This window comes from Puntigrus tetrazona, unplaced genomic scaffold (assembly GCF_018831695.1).
Source record: "Puntigrus tetrazona isolate hp1 unplaced genomic scaffold, ASM1883169v1 S000000776, whole genome shotgun sequence".
Taxonomy (NCBI): Eukaryota; Metazoa; Chordata; class Actinopteri; order Cypriniformes; family Cyprinidae; genus Puntigrus; species Puntigrus tetrazona.
In genome coordinates, this window is record NW_025048382.1 from 821003 (window position 1) to 844740 (window position 23738).

Below are 23738 nucleotides of genomic sequence, written 5' to 3' on the forward strand. Positions count from 1 at the left end.
GAGGACAGACAGACAGACAGACAGACAGACAGCTGACGATGTACTAAGGTCTATGACTATAGTTATGTGTGAAGGGGGTGGATGGATGGATGGATAGATAGATAGATAGAATGATATTTTAGCATTATGTATGCTAAGGTTAGCCATTAAGTTTGTTCATAATGGATAATTGTTCTGTTGTGTGCAGGACGTGCAGGCATTTTAAGGGCCACCTCACATGTTTTTTTCTAAATAAATTGTTAAATATATTAACACAACTCTGGCCTACAGCTCTGGATTTTCTTTCCCTCATATTCCGCCAATTGTTCAATTCTTTTTTTTTTTTCAGCAGAAAACATGGAGTCTTCATTAGCATTTACTAATTTTATCAAACGAACAGGATACAAAACAATGTGCATGTTTTCTATGCTACTATACTTTCAAGTATACATTTAGAACAAATGACTACACAGAGGCCATTACTGTTATTATGAAATGATTCAGTAATCATTTAATTTGCACAAGACAACATTGTACTTAGTGCATGTCATAACTGGAAATGTTATTAGTTTATTTATTAATTTTGCTGTATTCGGCGGGGTTTCTTCATGAAATTACCATTATGCCCACGATATATTGCCTTAACTAAACTTACTAACTTATTACATAGTAGCTCACGAATCATGGATGTTAGCAAGACGAATTTTGTATTTGCCTTTTGTGCTTTATTTAGTTCTTCAGTATTACTTTGGTCTGCCACAAATAACAGAAACGCAAAGCTGCAAAAAACTAAAGGCGGGAGACAATGTTGTCTGAACAGGGAGAAACTGCGACTTTACCAGCGCGTCGCCATGACGCCTCAACACGGCGAAAACATAAAAGAAACGTATTCAAAATTGCCGCCTTAACGCGGACAAACAGTGTGGGTTTTTCGCCCTATCCGCCCTCTTCTTCTTCGTCGTCTTCTTGTAATTTATTGGTGGTTGACGAACAACAAAATGGTGTGTTTCCCCCACCAGCTGTACCCTGTCCGTCCTCCATATTGGACAGGGCTCAACGTTTGCGTCTGACGTCACTGACGAGTTCCTGTCGTCGCAGGGTTATGACGCGCTTAGAGATCGCCATCATAAAGTTGCAGCACATTGCTAAAGACAGACACGAGTGACATGAGCTCTTAAGCGACATTATTGATGAGGTGCTAGCAGCCCGTGGCGCGTGTCGGTCGCTCGTACTGTCGTTTAGAGCCGTTAGTGATTTCGCGGCGGTGTGTTTGTGCTCGCTGAAGGTGAGTGCTCGCGCATTCAGTGACACACTTTGTGGCACATGACATTCGAGCACTGTTTACATGCGCGGTCTGTCGAGTTCGTGCGTGGTTTTTAACGCGTGTCTCACTTAAATGTGAGTGTAGGAAGCGTGTGGTGATGTATACAAACGTGTACTGTAAAATTAGCTGCGGGTAGTCGTTCTGTACACATTCAAAATACTAATGAATTATATGATTATTAAGTGTTTCTGTAACGTTACCGGTTTATTGTCCGGACGCTTTCTTTTCGTTCAGTGTATGCTGTTAGCAGGCGTTTCTGCTGGGTCTTGTAAACCTGAAGAATAGCATTTCATTCTTGTTCAACTTCAGACGCAAAACCAATCGATCTGTTCGTAGATTTTTTTTCAGGTTCATCACAGGAATATTAGTGGAATCCTTTGCTTTCTTAAGATAAGCAAGACTTCCTCCACTCTGCTCTTCTTTAGTGATGTTTTCTGAAGTTATATTCCTGTCAGGACCCCATGTCTCCTAAACTGCAGCCCCGAGGTGGTCTTTATCATGTCTGTCTCTCTCTCTGTGTGTGTGTGTGTGTGTGTGTGTGTGTGTGTGTCAGGGGCCGATGGCGTCTGCCGGGGATGGCAGCGTTGACTCTAAAGCGGAGCTGAGCGCTCTGCTGGAGCAGTGGGAGAGAGAACAGCAGGGAAGCACAAACGAACTGCTCAACATACTGACCAAGTGAGAAATGCTGCACTGAGCACCCATTAACACGCTCTGTTCCTGCACGTTATCAGTGGACCCCGCATCCGTTACAGTAGACGACCCTGACCTCACATCAACAGTCACTGTACAGCATTGCCTCAGAGTTGCCTCCAGAGCTTAAACAGTTCTCACTGAATGTTTGCATTCTTAGACGTGAAAATTAGGGCTGCCTGGCAATTTACATTTTTAATTTTTAATTAATTGCTTGTGTTGCTAAACTATGCATGATAAAAATGCAAGACAAAAACCCACGCGGGGACATTTTTGCACTCATGTCTTGGGCGTTGCACCTCCAAAACGTTGAATCAGTTCTATATCAGTACAGCGTCATGCACCGTGATGTCTTAATGGTTGTATTCATCTCTGAAGGATTTCGGAGCTTGTTGAAAGGGAGACGGAGGAGTATCATAAGGCTGATCCTGACCCGTTTGATGACCGCCATCCGGGTGAGGAAGTCTTCCACCTGACACCTCATCGTTTACTGCTGTGTTGTCTCCCGGATATCAAAATAATAACTTTTTCTTGTTTTTCTCCAAAGGGCGGGCAGACCCAGAGTGCATGTTGGGACACCTGTTGAAAATCTTGTTCAAGAATGATGATTTTATGAATGCGGTAAGATGGATGAATAATCATGTGTAATCATCATCATAATGTTTTGACCTTGTTTTTTTGATGATTAGAGCTTACAGCTCAAAAATCCAGTATTTCAAAACATTGGAATATTTATATTTGAGTTTCATTAAATGATCGTCCCTACAATAGAAGTTCCAGGCGTCTCTTGTTCTTTGATGCCACAGTAATGGGGGAGACTGCTGACTTGGCAGTGGTCCAGAAGCAATCATTGACAGCTTCCACAAACAGGTTAAGTCACAGAAGAGCTTTACCGAAAGGGCTCCCTGTTCACAGAGGGCTGTATCCAAGCGTATTAAATGCAAAGTGTACTGGAAGAAAGAAATTGGGTAGGAAAAGGTGTTGAACATCAAGCAACAGGGATGACCACAAGCTTGAATACTGCCATACAAAGCCCATTCAAACACTTGGGAGAGCTTCAGAAGGAGCGGACTGAAGCTGGAGTCGGTGATCAAGAGTGTCTCTCTCAGGCGTCTTCAGGAAAAGAGCTACACTACTGAAACAGAAACAACACCAGGGACATCTGAACTGGACTAAGGAGAAAAATATCTGTTACTCCAAGGTCCGCTCTCCAGATAAAAGTCAATTTTGCTCTTCATTTGGAAATCAAGGTCGTGAGTCCAGAAGAAGACTGGAGAGACACCGAACCCAAGCTGCTTGAGGTCCAGGGTGAGGTTTCTGAAGTCGGTGACAGTTTGTTATTGTGTCTTATATCAAGTGAAACGTCAAAGCAGCCTTCTGTCAGGTGATTTTGGAGCACTTTATGATTCCATCTGCTTAAAAAAAAAACTTCATGAAGATGGACCTTAGCACCTGGAAAAAAAAACACTTCTTAGTGCTTTGCTGACCATACTGTGCTTGATTGGTCAGACAACATACCTGCCCTGAAGCCCACGTGGAGTCTATGACATATTTTCAAGGAAAGATGAGAAACACTGGATCCAACAACGAGCTGAAGCTCTGTTTCATCAGAGCCACGGACTGATCTCTTCATTCTCTCCTCATTGATGCTGGAGTTTGTGCCGAGTGCAGAAATGAACATGCTTTGCAAATACTTTAGATTTTTATGAGCTCTATACTCTAATCGTCAAAGTGAAAACATTAAAAATGCATTGCATGTAATGAATCTAAAATGTATATGAAAGTTTTGTTTTTTTGAGATGTACCTGTACAGTATCTGTCTTCATTACAGAAGCTGTGCTAAGTAGGTCTATCTAACACGGGTGGGGAACGTTAATCGTATAGCTGCAACCCAAAAACCCCATCCGTGATTAGCTGGTTCAGGTGTGTGTGTGTGTGATAAGGCTTCCAGCTAAACTCTGCAGGACATCAGCCCTCTAACATTCACCACCCTTCATCTAATAATAATCAGATGTAGAAATAAAATTATACATAGCCTTTGCCAAACCATGTCAAATACGCTTTGGTTCTTTTTAAACTTACAGAAGTCATTCAGTCAAGAGAAGTGGGTGCTCTTTGATTAATAACACACCTCGTTACCTCCGTTTGATTAATGCTTTGTTATTGTCACGTGAGATCGTCCTGTTGCCTGTCCCAGCAAGTATACTCGATGCGGTTGTATTTCTTTACGTCCTGATTTGGAGTGTTTGGTGTGTTTTTGTGCTGTAATAGCTGGTGAACTCGTATGTGATGAGCAGCCGCGAGGTGGCGCTGAACACGCTGCATGCAGACTGCTGCTGAACATCATGCCTGGCCTCGAGACGGCCGTGGTCTTTCAAGAGAAGGTACTTTGAGCACTGTATTTCTCTCTTCAGAGTTGGGTCGTGGGTTATGCGGCCGGTTTAAATGTGCGATTGTGTCCATGACAGGAAGGGATTGTGGAGCGATTGTTTAAATGGGCTCAGGAGGCAGAGCAGCCTCTCCGAATCTACGCCACAGGCCTGCTGGCTGGAGCCATGGAGAACCAGGACATCGCCGCCAACTATCGCGAGGAAAACTCTGTACTGGTGAGGCCTTGACACGTGTGCATTACTGATGACACCTCATTAGTTAAAATCATTTGACCGGTCACCATCAAGTTTTCACCATGCAGTCTCCATTTTTTTTTTGTTTTGTTTTAACTGATGCTTTTAATGCTGTTTGGTGTCCATTATGGTTGAACGGAAGCTCAGAAATCCGTGTTTGCGTCGCAGGTTCCTTTGATGCTGCAGAGACTGAGGGAGCTTCAGGAAAAGGAGGCAGAGAACAGGAAGGACAGCAAACGTCCAAGCAAGAATCTGGCCCCACTGCTGCCCCTGGACGAGGAGGCCGTGGACGGAGAGTTCGTTCCTAATGCTCACGCTGAGAATCACGAGTCGAGAAAAACCGACTCTGATGCTGAGCTGCAGCCCGTCTCTGCTGCGCGGAGCTTGGGGAGGGCTTACACGGGCATGAAGGGCCTCATGAAGCCCGCTGCTGCAGTGCCTTTAGAGCTGGACGAGACGGACGGCCCAGTGGAGGGCTTGAGGAACTGGAGGAAGAAGGAGAACGGTGGCAAAGTCAAGCAGAAGCTGAACTTCTCGCTGCCGGAGCCGGAGCGCAGCTTCAGTGAGCTGTCCAACAGCAGCTGGACTGAGATGAGCCCGTGGGTGATCGGGAACAACTACCACCTGTATCCTCTCACACCGGGATAGAGCAGCGCCTGATCCTGCAGTATCTCACCCCGCTGGGAGAATACCAAGAGGTAGTGTGTGTGTGTGTGTGTGTGTATATAGCAAGTAGTGCTGTCAAAAGACCTGGTACCAAGTCAGTACTAAAAAAACGTGATTGTCATGATACCAGTGGTACCTGACGCCTACCACCCTATTCTTTCCATGATAGAGAAATAGCACGGAATCCAGTTTGGATTAATTATTGAAAAGTAGGTCATTACGCCAATCGAATCACAATATTAATATTAAGCCGTAAAAGTGGATTCAAGTTTGAATCCTGTAGAACTATGTTCTGTTCTGCGTTTCTCTGCTCTTTGCCGACCTCTCCACAACTGCTCTGGGAGTCACTTCACCAGCATTTTACCGTTTACCGTCCCAACAAAAGTTTGGTTTAGACACTGTGCCAAAAATATTTTACTAATAGGGTATTTCGTAAGCATAATGTGTGTGACACCGCTACTGCTGCTGTTTTTACCCCAAAAATATTTAGATTTCATGAAGTCAAGTAAAATTTTGGCTGAAACTTGTTGACCGTAACAACGCTATAAATATCATGATCCCTTCATCAAGTATACACTTCATTCAGACGCTCAGCTCGCGATCCCTTGTTTCTCTTATACCTTTTTCATGGCAGATGATTACAGCGTTTCACTAGATTCGTAGTGAAATGTGGTTTTGTTAGCCTGTTTTCATTGGAGCTGGTGTTTTGCTAAGAAATAAGGAAAGAAGTATTGTCATTTTCTTTACTTCCCTTGTTTTACAGTATGTGGTTGCGTACAATATATACTATTTTCATTATTATTATTTTTTTTTCTCTTAATTTGTTCCAACATAAAACCAGTGTAAAGGTAATTTTAGATGTATAGGAGTAAGTGCATTTGTCAGCTTCAAGTCTAAAGATTCAATGTATCTACTGAATATGCTTTAGGATTAATGAGTACAGAATATTACTCTTTTCCTGGTGTTTCTTCCCTGAATAGTTCCAGCAGTCTTTAAATATTCAATTGAATATTTTTGCACGTCTCTTTCAGTGGAGGAATAAAATCATGGTCTTTGCATTTATAGACAACGGCGCATGTTTCAAAAGAGTGTTACTTGCACACTGCTAAACCACACGCTCTCCCCACCCGTGTAAATGTCCTGATGGCCTGGCCCCGACGAGCTCAGCCGGTGTCTTTTCTGTGTTTGTGTGTGCAGTTGCTGGCTGTCTTCATGCAGCTCGGAGCTCGTGAGCTGCTGATGCACTACATGGACCTCAAACAGACGAACGACGTTCAGCTCACGTTTGAAGCCCTGAAGGTATCTGACAGACATCACATGCGCTGCACAAAAACCATTTGATCTCAAGATGTACGTGTAAAGTTTAGGATCCAGGAGAATTGGCTTTTCCAGCCACGTTCCTAAAGACACAAGCATGCCCTTTTCTCTTTTTATTTTCTATATACTCGATTGGATTTATACTAAAAAAAAACCTCGCTCACTGTATAAAGCTAAAATGTAGAATGTATTCATGAATAAGTTTTGTTCTTCTCAATTGATTTTATTAATAAAGGTCTTCAGACCTTCAGTCGTTCTTCAGATCTATGTGTGGAGGAAGCAAAAATCTCACAGGATTATTACAATTAATGGCAAAAACTACATTTCCTACTGACACACTGTAGCAGAAAACCGAAATAAAGGACTTTAAAGCAGTTTCAGCTTCTGATAGTACTAGAGTGCTAATCATTTTGTCCAGCACTGTGTTTAAATCTCTTAATGTCTTGTTGGTTTTAATTCTGTTCTCTGGTATAACTCGTTAATCTCTCTGTCTTTCAGTATCTTGCGTCTCTCCTCCTCCATAAAAAGTTTGCTGCTGAGTTTGTGGCTCATGGTGGCGTGCCCAAGCTGCTGGAGATCCCGCGGCCTTCCATGGCTGCCACCGGCGTCTCTCTGTGCCTCTATTACCTCGCATACAACCAGGACGCTATGGAGAGGGTAAGCCGTGCCCTGATACGGTGACCACAGCCAGAGCTCGTCTGTGTCTTACCGTGTGTGTGTGTGTGTGTCAGGTGTGTATGCTGCCTCACTCGCTGCTGTCGGAGGTGGTGAGCTACACGCTGTGGCTCCTGGAGTGCTCTCACGCCTCGGGCTGCTGCCACGCCACCATGTTCTTCTCCATCTGTTTCTCCTTCAGAGCCGTGCTCGAGCTCTTCGACAAACAGGACGGCCTGCGGCGGCTCGTCAACCTGGTATGCACCGCTTCGTGTTCGCGTTGACAAAACAACAAAAACAGATACTCCGCTCTCGTCACCAAAAACTGATACGTTTTCTGTGGAACTTCTTGATGAGTGTCAGTTTTTGTTTTTCTACATGCATTGATTAGACTGGAGCCCATTGGCTTCCATACAGGTTTGTAAGCCCATGAGGGAGAGTAAATGATGACAGCGCTTTCATTTTTGGGTGTAGTCAGAGATGGTGGTCATTGATAAACGTGGGGTGGTGAAGATGTATGAGGGGAGGCGGGCCTTTTCTGTACATGCACTACCAGTTGAAAGTTTTTGGACAGTAAGATTTTTAATGCTGTGTGTTTTTTTTTGCTCCCTAAGCCTGCATTTATTTTATCCAAAATGCAGCATAAGCACTAATAATATGAAATATTTTGTATTTAAAATATCTGAAGGTTCAGAACTCTATTTGAGAAAAATGCTGTTCTTCTAAGTGTCTTTATATTAAATGGAAAGATACTTTAAATTGATCAAAGGGGATGATATAGAATTAATAGTGTAAGGCTTATGCTTTTCTGAGCTGTGTAGTTGTGCGTTTCGTCCTCTGTGCTCCTCCTCACGGGGTGTTTGTGTCTTGTAGATTAGCACTCTGGAGATCTTAAACCCAGAGGACCAGGGTGCGCTGTTGAGTGACGACGAGATCTTCTCCAGCAGACAGACTGCAAAACACACCTGCATGGCGCTGCGCAGGTATTTTGAGGCCCACCTGGCTATTAAAGTTGAGCAGGTCAAGCAGTCTTTGCAGCGAACCGAGGGAGGAGCGCCAATACACCCTCAGCCCTACTACAAGGTACGCTGCACTGCAGTGCTCCTCCAGACCCTTCTTCAGCACTCGTCCCTGTGCTGCTTGATTGTGTGTGTGGTTTGACAAGCACAAAGTACATTTATGACCACAGCACCGTCTTAGTAGTGAACAAAATGTACTTTAAAAACAAACATTGTTTATCTAATGCTGAAAAGTGTTGAATTTTGTTCTCCTGCATCCTTTCATGTAACTCAGAATGCACGACTGAAAGGTTCAAACATATTGACATTTCCCTCAGCTTGAAGCTCATTCATTTCACTTTTGGGGTGAACTTTTACATTTGCTAAACTACTGAACCATTTTTTATTTTATTTATTTATTTATTTTGTTGAAACCATGAAGCAACTCAGATAAAACGTAGCCCTGAAGTAACGTAGTGTATTACTTTCCATAAAAAGTAAGTCAAGTAACATAGGTGAAGTTAGATTATCAGGGAGGAACACAATATTGTAATGCATTACTTTTAAAAGCAACTTTCCCCAAAAGTGGATTGTTTAGTTTTCAACGATTGGAGGAATTTATGAAAGAAGTTAAACTTGGAAATCTTGTCAGTGTGTGTGGAAGACCACAAGCCTTGGTCTCTGGGGATTCTTGTAGATCGTGTTGAAGTAGGATAATTCAATGTCCATTTATTTTCATTATGATTTTTAAACACATTTCCGATATTTCAAATATACATCAGCAGTGTTTCCCAGACATTGATTGATCTGTGGCGTTTGACTTCGCTGAATAAAGCACTGAACATTTCAGAATGGTGTGCAGATGAATGCGTCTCTGAAGGGAACCAACTGTCTTCAGAAAACATTTCAAATTTTATCTGATAAAGTAGCATTCAGGAGTGCAGCTGATCTGATAACAGCCATCACTGACAGGAGGAGGTGCTGAGTGTTAAATGTAGAGCTTTCTCCAGAGAATGAGTCTGCATTTTCAACAAGCCCGTCTCCAGCAACATTATTCAGCTTTTCTTTTTTTTTTGATGCACTTTTATACCACATCTTTCTGTCTGAAGCAGATAAGCTTCAGTCTACTCTACCAGTCAGGTTTTTGAACAGTAAGAGTTTGGATTGGAAATTAATTTTGATCCAAAGTACAGCAAGAACATTACAGTTTAGATGTTTTAAAACGAGGCATTCTGTTTGAGTAGATTTTAAACTAATTTATTTCAGTGATCAAAGCTGATTTTTCAGCATCGTTACTCCAGTCTTCAGTGTCACGTGATGCTTCAGAAATCATTGTAATATGTTCACTAACTTTTTTTTATTCAGGAGAAAGACCCAAAGATCAGAATTGATCTGAAATCACTTGTGTTCGAAAGCTTGGGATCTGTATTTGAGGGAAAGTCTAGAAATCAGTACTTTTATTTAGCTAGTGATGATAAAGGCATTTACAATTTCGGATGAATAGTGTTCAATATCTATCAGAATTATATCATTATATCATATCAAGTCGAAATTAAGAAATGTCTTGTGATATAAGTTTTGGTCATATGGTTGAAGTTTTAATTAGTGTTTTTTGTTTTTTTTCTAAATGTTCCTAGGCTTGCTCCTACACCCATGAGCAGGTGGTAGAGATGGTGGAGTTCCTGATTGAGTTTGGACCAGCTCGTTTGTACTGGGAGCCTGCCGAGGTCTTCCACAAACTGTCCTGTGTGCAGCTCCTCCTGCAGCTCATTTCTATCGCCTGCGACTGGAGAACATACTACGGCAGGTGAGGAGGAGCTGAGAGGCAGCGGTCCAGGAGCTTAAAGGGATAGCTGCCTAATAACCGGCAGCTGTGATTGCTATTCATCAAAGAACTAAAGAGAAATTACTTCTGTAGCTTTAAGGATTAATCTAAATTTAACTTCAAATTAGCGTTTGTTGGCTTTATTTAATTTCTGTATATTTCCTATTCGCTGACCGTCACGGGCGACGTGAAATATGACGTTTATTAAATTTAGTAAAAGTCATTCTGATTTTATGAATGTCTAATTAATTAATGTTAATATAGATGGCTCTCAGTTACAGTCGGTGGTCTTTCTTAAAAAAGAAAAGCCTTTTCAAATGAATATTTAAAACATAATCTGTATTTTTTACATTAAACCATATATCCCATTCAGTCTTCAAAATAATTTAGCACTGTCAATTGATTTAAAATATTTAATCACGATTAATCGCATGACTGTCTTGAGTTAAATTGCAATTATTCACTTTTTTTTTTCCTAAATGTACCTTAAATTAATACTTGGGCAAGAACAGATATAGATGCTTTATGCAATACGTTTATTACTACTGAAACCATAGTTAGCCTAGAGCATGAAGACATGCAGCGTTTAATAAACAGAATGTTCTTCCTTGGGATGCATGCGGTTGGAACTGGTTCATGCAGGTATGTGTTACTCCACAGCGGTGACCACCTGACCTGGGTACAATAATGGGTTTTGCCACTACTGGGGAAAAAAACAGTTCCTAAAGGGACTGCAAAGTCACTAAGTTGGCAACGCTGAAATATTAATTTCTTTTGATACTTGTCATGTGTTTTTGTTTAAGCATGATTTTTTGGGAATGCAGTTTAACATTTGAATCATAAATGCATTTTTTCCTGGTGAATGTGTTTCAGGGCTGACACGGTGAGGTACGCTTTGGATATCTTAAGCATTTTGACAGTCATTCCTAAAACGCAGCTGCTGTTGTCTGAGAACGTCGCCGTGCTGGATGAGAATGGCTCCACCATCTCCACTGTTGGTGAGAATTTGCACACGGATAGTGTTGCTTCTACTTAAACATCTTCATGCACTTGTGTTCTAAAATATATAGCAGAATTTAGTTCAACAATTAAGAGTCTGCCTTGGTATTTTGATTCTTGATTGCTTGTAGCTTCTGTCAAAACATAAAAGCGGTTTACCCTGATCATTAAATTTAAAAAAATGAATGTTGTTTACCCTGATCATTAAATAAAAAAAAAAAAAAATCATGCGTTGTTTTAAGGCTGTTTGTAAACTACGCCCATGATAAATGCGTGTTTGTGCTCTGCAGGTATGAGCATAGTGCTGGTCGTGGCAGAGGGTGAGGTGTTCGTAAATGATGCAGAAATCCAGAAGTCGGCCCTGCAGGTGATCATAAACTGCGTCTGTGCTCCTGACAAACGCGTCTCTAGCATCGGCAAGTTCATCTCCGGGACCCCGCGTCGCCGTCTGCCACAGACCCACCGTGCCAGCGAGAGCGTCCTGGCCAAGATGTGGAACGTGGTGCAGTCGAACAATGGCATTAAAGTGCTGCTGTCGCTGCTCACCATCAAGATGCCCATCACCGATGCCGACCAGATCCGCGCTCTGGCGTGCAAAGCTCTGGTTGGGTTGGCACGCAGCGCCGCGGTGCGACAGATCATCAGCAAGCTCCCGCTGTTCAGCAGCGGACAGATCCAGCAGCTGATGAAGGAGCCTGTGCTTCAGGACAAGCGCAGCGAGCATGTGCGCTTCTGCAAGTACGCAGCCGAACTCATAGAGCGAGTGTCCGGGAAGCCTCTGCTAATCGGCACAGATGTTTCCCTGGCGCGACTGCAGAGGGCTAGCGTAGTGGCACAGTCGCGCATTTCGTTTCCCGAGAAGGAGCTTCTGTTGCTTATTCGGAATCACCTGTTGTCTAAAGGTCTCACGGACACAGCGACGGCGCTGACGAAAGAAGCCGAGCTGCCCATGGGGCTGCATGCTCTGGCTCACGCTAGCGTGCCGCCGTTCACCCCCGTTTCTGTGGCCACGCCTCCGTCTCCCGCCGCTGGCATCCCACGGACTCCTCGACTCACCAACGGAGTCGCGGGCCGCCTGGGAGGCCACACCCCCCACACGCTGCCTCTTCACCAGCCCCGCCCCTCCACCTCGCAAGCCCCACCCCCTCCTCCACCTGCGGTTTCTCACCACAGTAATGGTTCTCCGCTCATCGGTCGCATCGTGTTCTCGCGGGAGCGGCCGTCACCGTGTGCAGCTGCGGGGGGGAAGAGGCCAAAAGTGTTGCGGCAGAAATCAGATCATGGTGCTTTCAGCCAGAGTCCGGCCATGAAGAAACAGCTGGACAGACATCTGCCCTCTCCGCCCACTCTAGACAGGTGTGCTTCCCTTCTGTTTTTTCATACCAGTTTTTATGACGTCTGCACTGTGCTGTGAAAGCATGCTGCAACTCAAAAAGTGTTGTTAAATGCATTTAACGCTTCATCTAATGTTGTCTTAGGAAAATCATTTTTAACTAAAATAAACGTACATTTGCAGTACTACAAAACAGTAGGCCTGGCACCGAAATCCACATTCTTATTCGGTTCGGTACATACCAGTTACTTGGGTACCAGTGCCATAATAATACTAGTTTTTGGTACCCAACCCTAGTTGACACTGAATGTAGGAGAGGAAATATTATTTCTGAACACTGAAGCAATGTGTCAAATCTGTCGATCCATGTGTGGTTACTTGCTGTTTCCCATATCCTTCTGATGAATCCTCACATTTAAAACAAGAAGTTATGGGGGGGGGGCTTTCGTGTTCTGGCAGTTGAATACATAACCGTGTCATGTGCTTCATTTCCAGTATCATAACAGAGTATTTACGCGAGCAGCACGCCCGATGCAAGAACCCAGTGACCACATGTCCTCCCTTCAGCCTCTTCACACCGCATCAGTGCCCGGAGTCCAAGCAGAGACGCCAGGCACCCACCAATTTCACTTCTCGACACACACGCAGAGTCGTCTACCCCAAATACGGAGGGGTCGATGGAGGCTGTTTTGATAGGCATCTTATCTTCAGCAGGTACACTTATATTGAGATCGCACTGATGCTCCGATCAGATAAGAGTCAGTCAGTAGTAGTGTAACAATTACCCTTTTGACAATAAATCATGTTTAAAAAACCCCATGGTTATACAGTAAGCATCATTGGGACTTGCCTGGGAAACGACTGTAATTCTAAAAGTGTAATGTCACATTCACATTCAGCTTACGTGTGGTTTCTGGCTGGACAAAAACCCCCCATGCTTCTGATCTAATGCTGTTTGTGACCACGTGTCCAGGTTTCGGCCGATCTCTGTGTTCAGGGAGGCTGAGGAGGATGAGAGTGGCTTCATGTGCTGTGCGTTCTCTGCGCGAGAGCGCTTCCTGATGTTGGGCACATGCACTGGACAGCTCAAACTCTACAATGTGTTCAGTGGACAGGAGGAAGCCAGCTACAGCTGCCACAGCTCAGCCATCACGCACCTGGAGCCCTCCAGAGTAAAAAAAACCCCACACACCCACAAAACATAGACAAAAACCTGTTCTAACTCAGTCCTATCGCACTCAACTGGCAACTGACAAATTAACAACTTTAACAGATAACTCTAGTGTATCTAATGAATAAAAGTTATGTCAGCAACCAAGTTTTTTTATATATGCTAATCTTTCTGTTAGATTTGTTTATTTTCAAAGCCTTGAATGAGCAGTAATCTCAAAGACTATAGAATACCCAAGACGAGGCGAAAAACGCTTAAAATGGTCAATCCCCGCCTTCTAATTAAAATAGCCAATGGCTGATCCGTGAAGTCAGCGCATCTGCCAGTAGAAGTTCTGGTTGCTATAGAAACAGTCAGCATTCTGAGACTTGCCCGTGTGCACTGGCTGATCTCACCTCAGTTTTCTTTTGTTTAAACAGCGTTATAAAAAGCTTATTTCTGTTGTTGCAGAGTTTGTCAGATTTTGTGTGATTTTGGTGTTTCCCAATAGAGCGAGATAGGAGAGGTGTTTCAAAGATGACTGCTTGTCTTAAAGAAACTTTATTTTTATGAAGGAAATACTGTCCATATTACCAAAGGCAAACATTTATGCCGATAGACAGTGGTATTAAACGCGTTGTAGTAATATTTTAATAATGAAAAAAATATTTTCAAGCTGCAATGCATGCTGGGAGTTTGCAAACTATTTTACGTAGAAAATGTTGCACAGTGTTTATAATGGTATTTAATAGGCACGGGCTTGATGCATTCGGTTCCTTGGTGGTGGAAGTGGTTCGTATCTGATGCTGGTGGTTTTCCTCTTTGTAGGATGTAGTTCTGCATAAAAGCTCTGACCCGCGGATCAGCTATTAGTGTTAAAGTCTGCTGTTGTAATTGCAGCGTGAATGTGTGTTTATGGGAGATGCTGATATATTGTCTGTGTGTCAGGACGGTTCCCTGTTGTTAACCTCAGCTTCCTGGAGTTATCCTTTATCAGCTCTGTGGGGTATGAAGTCCGTGTTCATCATGAAGTGAGTCAGCATGCCCATAAGCCCTTAACTAATTGTTAATAAAACTTGAATATTGCTATTATTTTCACTTATTATCATCACTTTTTTTTAATCATTGGTAACCCTTTTTTTTCGTAGGCATTCATTTCTGGATGATCATTATGTGGAGTTCAGCAAACTCTCTCAAGACAGAGTCATAGGAACAAAAGAACACATCGCACATGTAAAGTCTCTCTTTCACCTTTGCCTCAACACTTTGCTTTTCACTGACTCTCTAATTTGTAATATAATGGCATATAAATGTGTCCAATAACATTCAACATGCAGTTTTTATGATCATTTTGACTTTAGGACCTCAACTGTTTGTAACATAATGTTGCTTTGTCATTCGTCTTTGTGTGTTTCTGCAGATATATGACATTCAGACCGGACAGAAACTCCTGACCCTCAACAACCCTGACCTAGCCAACAACTACAAGCGCAACTGTGCCACGTTTAACCCCACGGACGACCTGGTCCTGAATGACGGCGTCATGTGGGACGTCCGCACCTCTCAGGCCATCCATAAGTTTGACAAGTTCAACATGAACATCAGCGGCGTTTTCCATCCCAATGGTTTAGAGGTCATCATCAACACCGAGATTGTATCCTTTCTACTCAGCGAACCACTGGCTGCGGCTTCCTGTTCTGTTGTAGGATTCCTCAGGTTTTCAGTTAATTTGGAATTTAGTTGATTATCAAAAGGTTTTTTTTTCTTATTTTTAATAATATATTTTATTGTAGAAAAGGGTGCTACTGGGATACATGAGATGTTTAAAGGGTGAACCTCTTGCTGCTTTCTTTCTGAAGCTGTTTGCTTTAACTCAAGCCCCAGTGGGATTTGAGGACGTTTCATCTTCTTCACACAGTACCAGCTCTAGATCAGTGTCGGATTGTCTTCAACAACAACGGAACTGTCATTTATGGAGGTGAGACGCAAACGGTGCATGATAAAGCGTTCAAATCACTTCCTTTTTTCCTCTCGTTTTGTTTATGCTGTTATGCTTTAAATGAAATTGTCAATCTACACTCTCGTACACTCCTTGCATCATAATGACAACCCAGAAAAAGAAAAAAAAGAGAAGAGAATTTTGCAAACTAAAAAAAAACTAAAATTGACATAAGTATTCAGACCCTGGGACAATAAGTACTTTTTTGGTACTTGTGCTAGTTGTTCCAGCTTTTATTAGGAATATCTTTGTAATTTGAGGTGTTTCCCTCTACAATGACCAGTACCAGTACCATGCCACTGGTGCCTTGTTTCCTCCCAGACATGATTTTTGTTGGTTAAACACATCATACTGGAGAATATCATTTCTCAGTCATTTAGTTTTTTGAGGTTTTTTTTACACATTGCAAGCAGTGTTTCACCTGTCTTGCGTCTTCTGTCTGTCCACTTTGAAACACTCGACCTTGCTGTCACAGACGTTGTTGTTCTTCCCAGCTCCACATACGATCTCTTGAGCTCAGCCAGACCGCCAGTTCTTGGTCACCTCTTAAGGCCTGCTCCCTGCACAATTGCATCCATTTATTCTGTAAATTGATGTCTTGCTTCAGATGAAATGTCTGCTGCTTGAACTATTTTGACATTTTTGCTGACGTTCTGGAGTGTGTTGTAGCCATGTTGCAGGCCGATGATGAGGATGATATGATGGAGCAACAGATGAAGAGTCCATTCGGATCGTCCTTTAGGACATTTGATGCCACAGATTATAAACCCATTGGTAAGACTGGACCGTCGTTCTCCATATCAGTGTGTGTGTGTGTGTGTAACAATTAAGCAGACAAATTTGTCTTGTAAGTCATGTACTAGTTGTTATATAAAAAATAGTTGAAATGGTTTGATTAGCAGCATGATAGTGCTTTTAGAAATGTGCTAAATGAAAGATGTTTGTGAGATGGCGAAGCTGAGGAATATTTTTTTTTTTTTAGCCACCATTGATGTGAAGAGGAACATTTTTGACCTGTGCACAGACACTAAAGACTGCTATCTGGCTGTCATTGAGGTATAGTGTGTTGTGTGGAATTAAATTTAGCTAGCTAGTTATTGTTGTCTCAATAATACCTGAACTCTGGGACTTTGTACGTTTTAAAAATATATATTTTATCCGCCTTGTTTAGTTTAACCACATTGAACAAAAAAAAAAAGTTAATATAAATGTAAATAACTAAATTTTACAAAGCAGGAAATCAGCTTTTATTTGAACACTACATCCATGTAATTTATCTTGAACACCATGTGTGTAACAGAATCAAGATTCAATAAATATGGACACTGTGTGTCGCTTGTATGAAGTCGGTCGCCAGAGACTTGCTGAGGAGGAGGAGGATGAGGAAGATCAGGTAAGACTGATGCAGATTTTGTTTTGAATTATGCGTGTGTTCTGTGAAATCGAAAGCTGTGGAACTTATTGCAGTTCAGTTTTGTGATGATCGAAAACGTAATAAACAAATGTATTGACCTTCGCTATCTCTGGTTGTTCTTAAATATAGGTTTTAAAAAAGTTATGACAAGTATTTAACTCTAAAGCATCTGTGCAGAATGCAATAGTGTCATGATTGAGCTCAGTGTGTGCACGGAGAACGAAGAATGCCAGGAACCTTCTTCACCATTCTTTTGAGAGAATTTAAAATGAAAATTTGCAACGTCTACAAAAGAAATCCTCGAAATGTATAGTTCTTCTGCTCTTCTAACATCAGGGAGGCTGCTCGCTTTAAACTCGATCATATGACTTGTTTCATTCAGGAGGAGGATGATCAGGATGAAGAGGACGACGACGACTCTGATGATGACATAGACGACATCGATACCGACCCGCTGCTGGCCGAGCTGGAGAACGAGAACAACGGTGAGGAAGAGGAGGAGGAGGAGGACGGCGAGCAGGATTTCTCTCCGTCCGATGACGAAGAAGTGGCTCGTCTGCTGGATGAAGAGGCGGACGACGACGAGGATGACGACGACGACGACGACGATGAAGACGACGACGACGATGATGAGGATTCTGATGACAATGAGAGAGATGTGGAGCTTGTGCTAGACAACAGTGAGTGAAGGAAATCACATGAAGACTAGCTCTCACCAATAATATAAACGGTACAGTGGTGAATTATGGCGTAAATATGACACAACCAGGATTTCAAGTTGCTTTCTCAGGCATGTCTTTTTAAATTTTATTTAAAGGTTTGTTTAAATGACACAACTGAGTGTTTCCGGTCTACCAGCATTATAACTCTTGCCCCATTTTTGATCGATTTCATGAATATCTGAACGTGCAATCTATCGAAAGAAAGAACTGCAAAAAAATTGAAAATGCGAATGAAAATGGTAAAGGCAGATTAATACAGTAAACTAATGGAGAGGGAGAAAGGGAGATTGATGCCTAGAAGCAAATTAAAGCTGAACGTCTAGGGTTTCACTGCCGAGATTAAATATTTGTGGCTGGCAAAAAAATTGAGATGAACAAAATGCAGGTTTTGGCCGTTTGCAGTCCTTAATAACCAAAGTACAAAATACAAAAAAAGCTACACGTGACCCAAACAGAAAAACCTAGCGTCGTTGCTGGTGGTTAAAAACATCCTGCGAGTACATTTATAAAACAATGTGGCTGAAACAAATATGCCGTATCTTTGGCTCCTGTTGAGATTCAGTTCGTCGTTTCTTCAGTCTTGGCCTCTAGCAGGTGATAACAGACACGGATTCAAATCGATTCTAATCCCGGTCTCCGACGGTGACGGTTTGTACAGCATCAGCAGCTGTTTGCTGTCGGCCGCGTCCGTTTCTGACGTCCTCCCCCTTCACGTTTGATTCCTCGCGTGCTCTTTTTGCCGCTTTCTTTTTTTTCCTTCTGTGACACGCTGTCGTGTTCTTCCTCTAGCAGACAGCTCTGATAACTCGGACCTGGAAGACGACATCATCCTCTCCCTGAACGAGTGATCCTGAAGCGCTCGGCGAGATGTGAGATGATGTCGCAGGAAGGCAGCAGCTGAGGAGCGTCAGGCCGTGGTGTGCGCGCTGCTCCAGAGGGGACATCTGCGGCGCTGCAGGAACATAGTAAACAGACGGAGTTTTATACAAGGACATCTCGTGTGACGCGAATAAAATTGGTCTGTTTTGTTTTTGCTAAAGTTCTTTCTACGGCGTTGCCCTCTTTTGAGTACGGGATCCTTTTTAAAGAACTACTGTTGGCTTGACGGATCAGCACATGCCTTCATGATCAGTGTGTTTTGTGTTGTTTGACTGCTGTCTAGAGGACTGTATGCTGTCGACCTTTGACCTGCCCAGCACTCCTCTGGCGATCTCGAGTTTCATCTGAACATCTCAGTCTAGTTGCTAGTTTCTTCACGCATTTTTGCTTTTTGAACGGTAGTTTCGTTAGCCATCGCATTTTACAAGAAAGCGCTTTTAAGGCCCTTTTTGTCGGCTGGGTGGATTGAGATTTGAGTGTTGCACCACGTTTAATGAGCAATAATTTCCGTTGATTTTCTTAAGTTCACGTAAAGGACTGAAGGCCTGCGGTAGCTTCTTTTCTGGAGGAAGTTAACTCGATCTCTTGCAGATGCGCCCGTTTGCTTCTCGAACTGCGTTTCACGTGAAGTTAAACATTTTTAAAGCTTCTGTGTACAGCCTCCGTTTACTTTATGGGTTAACTTTCGTTCATGCCTTTCCAAAGTAAAGATCTAAGGCAACATTGTGTACAAAATGTATTAAAAATATTTTTACTATAAATGTTATTACAATAAACCAGAGTAAATTGTTGCTTTGCGTTTCATTCATTTTCACCATACGTCTGAAAATACTGCTGTACACTTTTTACTTTCGCTCTCAATTTTATTTTTTATATCTATGTATAAAAATGTATTTTGAAAGAGTTATAGATATATAGGCAACACAACACATTATAGGCTATAGCAAACAATTCAGGTTACACAATATATAGCAGTGCATTTTACTAGCAGCATTAGGAAATTTTACAAAAGTAGACAGTGAATAATAATCCTGAACTATTAAGTAATTTTTGCAATCTAACTAAATGGAGTTGGCACAAAAACAGGCATGTTTTTAATAATTGGTGTCAAATAAGTAGATGTTAAATTTATGTAACTATATTTTTTCAGCTGCTAACAAGCATCGTTAAATACTGAAACCACATTTTCAAAATTCTTCACACAGTCCTGACCAAACGGTTCCCCTCGCCTTCAAAACTCTTCATAGCGCTCTCAAAATCAGCTTTTCATCAAAACGCTCGGAACGAGTCTTATTAAAAAAAAAAAAAACCATATCGTTCATAATACACCGATTTAAAAAAACACTGAAGATAAAAGCTAATAAATGATTTAATGCTCCTTGTTTTTAATGAATTATCAATTAATTATTGAGTAAGACTGACATCTTTTCATTTCATCTGCTCTATTGCAGCACAAAGGACGAATGAGGAAAGCAGCGTTTCCATATACCAAAAACCAAATCCCATCAACATCTACGAATTCTTTTGAAAAAAAAAAAAGTGAAAAGTTGCTGCTGCAGGAATCTTTCTGTATGTTCTGTCTCCGTTGGTGGTGTTCCTCTCACGGTCCGGAGGCTGTGAGTGTGTGTGACTCATGACCCTGTGAGGGAAGCGCTGGGAAAAGATCAAATATACCACGATGTTGAGGACCGTGATGATTATACTCCTTTCTCTCTGACACTCTTTCACCAACGATGTGTCCATGTTTCTAAACTAAATCATTCAATGCCATCCATTTATCAAAAGATAACCAAAAATAGGACATCTGCATCAGCTTTTGAAAGCGGTGTGTTAGCTTCTGAAAAATATGCTGAAAATGTCTAGTGTTTTTCAGGTTGTGAGTATGAGTGACAAAAGTGTTCGTGAATTGAGAAAAATGTGGTCATTGCATACATTTAGTCTGAAAGCAATGAGAAATGATTCACAGTTTGGTCACATAGACTTCTGTGTCTCTGAGTGTGTGAAGAGTTTTGAAAACGTGGCTTCGGTATTGAACAATGCTTAATGATTAAAAAAAATAATTTCATACCTTCAACACGTTACTTGTAACACCGATGAGCATATGATAGTCGAGAGATCTCAACACAGCCTGCTGTCAAACATAAACATGAAAGCTCGGGAAAGCAAAGTTAAATCTATATTCAGAATTTCATAAAAGGCTTCCAAAGAAGTTCCTTATGAGTCAATCTCAAAGTTTCCACATTCCCATTTGAGGTCTGCAGACAGCTCTGTTGGGGATCACATAAGGAGGTGCTTCCTGGTTAGAAAACCAGATCTTGAGATAGCAAGTTTAACCCTTGCTAAGACGTCCTTTCTGTGCCCTAACCTGAACGGACAGCTACAGAACCTGCTCCTCTCCTGGCACGAGGAGGCTCCTTTCTTCGAGACATCCTACTCGTATTCTGATGACTGCTAGTTGACATGTAGTGGCAAAGTTCCTCCCTGTTAGCGGCGTCTGTCAGAATGAAGTGGATCCCCTCTACATCTGTTCATCCCGAGTTCACTTACTGTGGGACAAACAACGTTTACTAGGCCACTGGGTCACAAACATCAGATTAAAGCATCCCAAATGCTCTTGCGACGCTTCCATGTGATTGTGTAACCAGCTCTGTCTAAAACACCTCGAAGCACTTAATGGTTGAAATCACAACTTTAGGATTTTAGAATAGCACACAGATCATTCCCACAAATGAGGAGAACAACCCCTGTGCTCAAGTAGAATTTCCTGTCATGTAGTTTGGTTGTGCTGCAGTTTTTTCCCTTCCAAAAGCTTAGTTTGAATGCATTTTGACTTGAGGATTTGTTTGCGTCACATACCTGTTAAAGACTCCTTTACCAAAACCACGGCAGAGCGCTGGGTGAAGATGTTTCCTTCCTCTTCTTTTTGTGTCTTGAGCAGTTTTTCCGGATCACTCCGTGCGTCCAGTGTGTGTGTCCTCGAGCACGCTGTGGGTGTGTGTGATCTGCTGTAGCTCGCTCTCATTGGCTCCTCTGAAGGATGCGCTCGGAAACCAGGAAACAGAAGCAGAGCTGCCTTACGTAATACCTCACGCTGAGGCCGGGGCCCCTTCAGGTGGGTTCATGACAGCCCCCTGCACGGACTCTTTTCAAACATGAAAGCGGCTTGTTGACAGCAGCTTATTTTAACATGTCTTTTGCCGAGACGTTCCCCTTCAGCATCTTGAATTTGAGTCCATGGAACAGAACAGCCGAGATTTGGGCGCAGTGCTTCGTAAACCCTGTATTCAGTCATGAGACCCCCATACTGAGTCACATGACCTACTTTCATATGGAGTAGACACGTCCACACAGGACACGACTGGTCCAATCAGGAGCAATCTAGTGCTGTTTTACTCGAGTCTGCGATTTCCTTCAATGACAAGCTGCTGATTTTCCCTTACATATATATATATATATATACGTATATATATATATACATACATATACACAACAACACATTGAATGGGTCAAAAATAGATAGATCTCAACCAAATATTGCCCTATCCTAACAAAGAGACGATGTATTGATGGATGGCTGGAGTAGACTGGTGTTAAAAAGAACTCCTGCATTAAAGAGAAAAGCATTCTTCCTTAACTGTGACCTAATTCTGCGAGCAAAGCTGACCTAGAAATGTCAGTGATTCATATCTTACCACTATAAGCATCCTCTGTTTAGCCAATGCACTTTTACAAATTCTATTTTTGTCATGTTTTATTTACAATCTTGTGTGTGTGTGTGTTTTTTATTAACTTTAGGCAAGGCTATTCAGTTAGTTTCATTCGAGGTACGGATTATCGTTTTATATCGAAGAGGGTTGGTGTCCATCCCGATGAATCTTTGCTCAAGATACGAAACTCAATCAGCGACTAGATCGGTCGAGTGGTTTCTTTTCTGTTTCTTTTCTGCGCTTTAAATCAATAACAGACTTCATCAGATTTCACTTTAAAACCCGACCTGCTCGTGCTATTTCCTCCCAGCTCTTGACGGTCACTAGGACTTTCTAACTCCTTTAAGAGGTCACTCCCCAAAACCCAGCGTTTTGACAGTGTTTTTGGTTTGTTTTGCCCGTTGAAGCACTACTGGCCCGTGTCTGAAGTGGTTTAGGATACAGAATAAAGGCCCAGGCCAGTTTTGCCACCTTGTGGATGAATTAATCACTGACAAATAATGCTCTATGTGTGCTCTTCCCTCGGGCCCCGTCTTTGTGTTTCAGGCACTCTCTCTCTCTCTCTCTCTCTCTCTCTCTCTCTCTCTCTCTCTCTCTCTCTCTCTCTCTCTCTCTCTCTCTCTCTCTCTCTCTCTCTCTCTCTCTCTCTCTCTCTCTCTCTCTGTCTCTCTCTCTCTCTCTCTCTCTCTCTCTCTCTCTCTCTCTCTCTCTCTCTCTCTCTCTCTCTCTCTCTCTCTCTCTCTCTCTCTCTCTCTCTCTCTCTCTCTCTCTCTCTCTCTCTCTCTCTCTCTCTCTCTCTCTCTCTCTCTCTCTCTCTCTCTCTCTCTCTCTCTCTCTCTCTCTCTCTCTCTCTCTCTCTCTCTCTCTCTCTCTGTCTCTCTCTCTCTCTCTCTCTCTCTCTCTCTCTCTCTCTCTCTCTCTCTCTCTCTCTCTCTCTCTCTCTCTCTCTCTCTCTCTCTCTCTCTCTCTCTCTCTCTCTCTCTGTCTCTCTCTCTCTCTCTCTCTCTCTCTCTCTCTCTCTCTCTCTCTCTCTCTCTCTCTCTCTCTCTCTCTCTCTCTCTCTCTCTCTCTCTCTCTCTCTCTCTCTCTCTCTCTCTCTCTCTCTCTCTCTCTCTCTCTCTCTGTCTCTCTCTCTCTCTCTCTCTCTCTCTCTCTCTCTCTCTCTCTCTCTCTCTCTCTCTCTCTCTCTCTCTCTCTCTCTCTCTCTCTCTCTCTCTCTCTCTCTCTCTCTCTCTCTCTCTCTCTCTCTCTCTCTCTCTCTCTCTCTCTCTCTCTCTCTCTCTCTCTCTCTCTCTCTCTCTCTCTCTCTCAAGTCAAGTCAAGTCAAGTCAAGTCAAGTCAAGGCTTTTATTGTCATTTCAACTACATATAGCTGTGCAGTACATAGTGAAATGAGACAACGTTTCTCCAGGACCTGGTGCTACATGGAGTCACAATACAATACAACACAAAACAAAA

General features: G+C 42.5%; 1 protein-coding gene and 1 long non-coding RNA gene across 2 annotated transcripts; one reads left to right on the plus strand and one right to left on the minus strand.

Annotated features, from left to right (window-relative positions):
• The first annotated feature begins 1083 nt into the window (after positions 1-1083).
• LOC122335436 (DDB1- and CUL4-associated factor 1) lies at positions 1084-19364 on the plus strand. Its single transcript, XM_043233305.1, is given in 27 exon segments — positions 1084-1264; positions 1857-1978; positions 2372-2448; positions 2541-2614; positions 4265-4307; positions 4310-4377; positions 4462-4599; positions 4786-5257; positions 5260-5315; positions 6481-6582; positions 7099-7257; positions 7332-7511; positions 8128-8337; positions 9890-10059; positions 10951-11075; positions 11367-12432; positions 12905-13123; positions 13383-13581; positions 14508-14590; positions 14708-14792; positions 14980-15213; positions 15444-15537; positions 16228-16332; positions 16541-16614; positions 16859-16951; positions 17355-17652; positions 18484-19364. Coding segments are annotated over 26 exon segments (4599 nt in total). The 5' UTR covers positions 1084-1264; positions 1857-1862; the 3' UTR covers positions 18543-19364.
• On the minus strand, positions 17751-21782 carry LOC122335437. The gene is made up of 3 exons (XR_006248963.1): positions 21430-21782; positions 20642-21119; positions 17751-18646 (listed from the first exon to the last, which is right to left on the minus strand). It is a non-coding gene; the product is annotated as an uncharacterized LOC122335437 (long non-coding RNA).
• Between the last annotated feature and the right edge of the window lie 1956 nt (positions 21783-23738).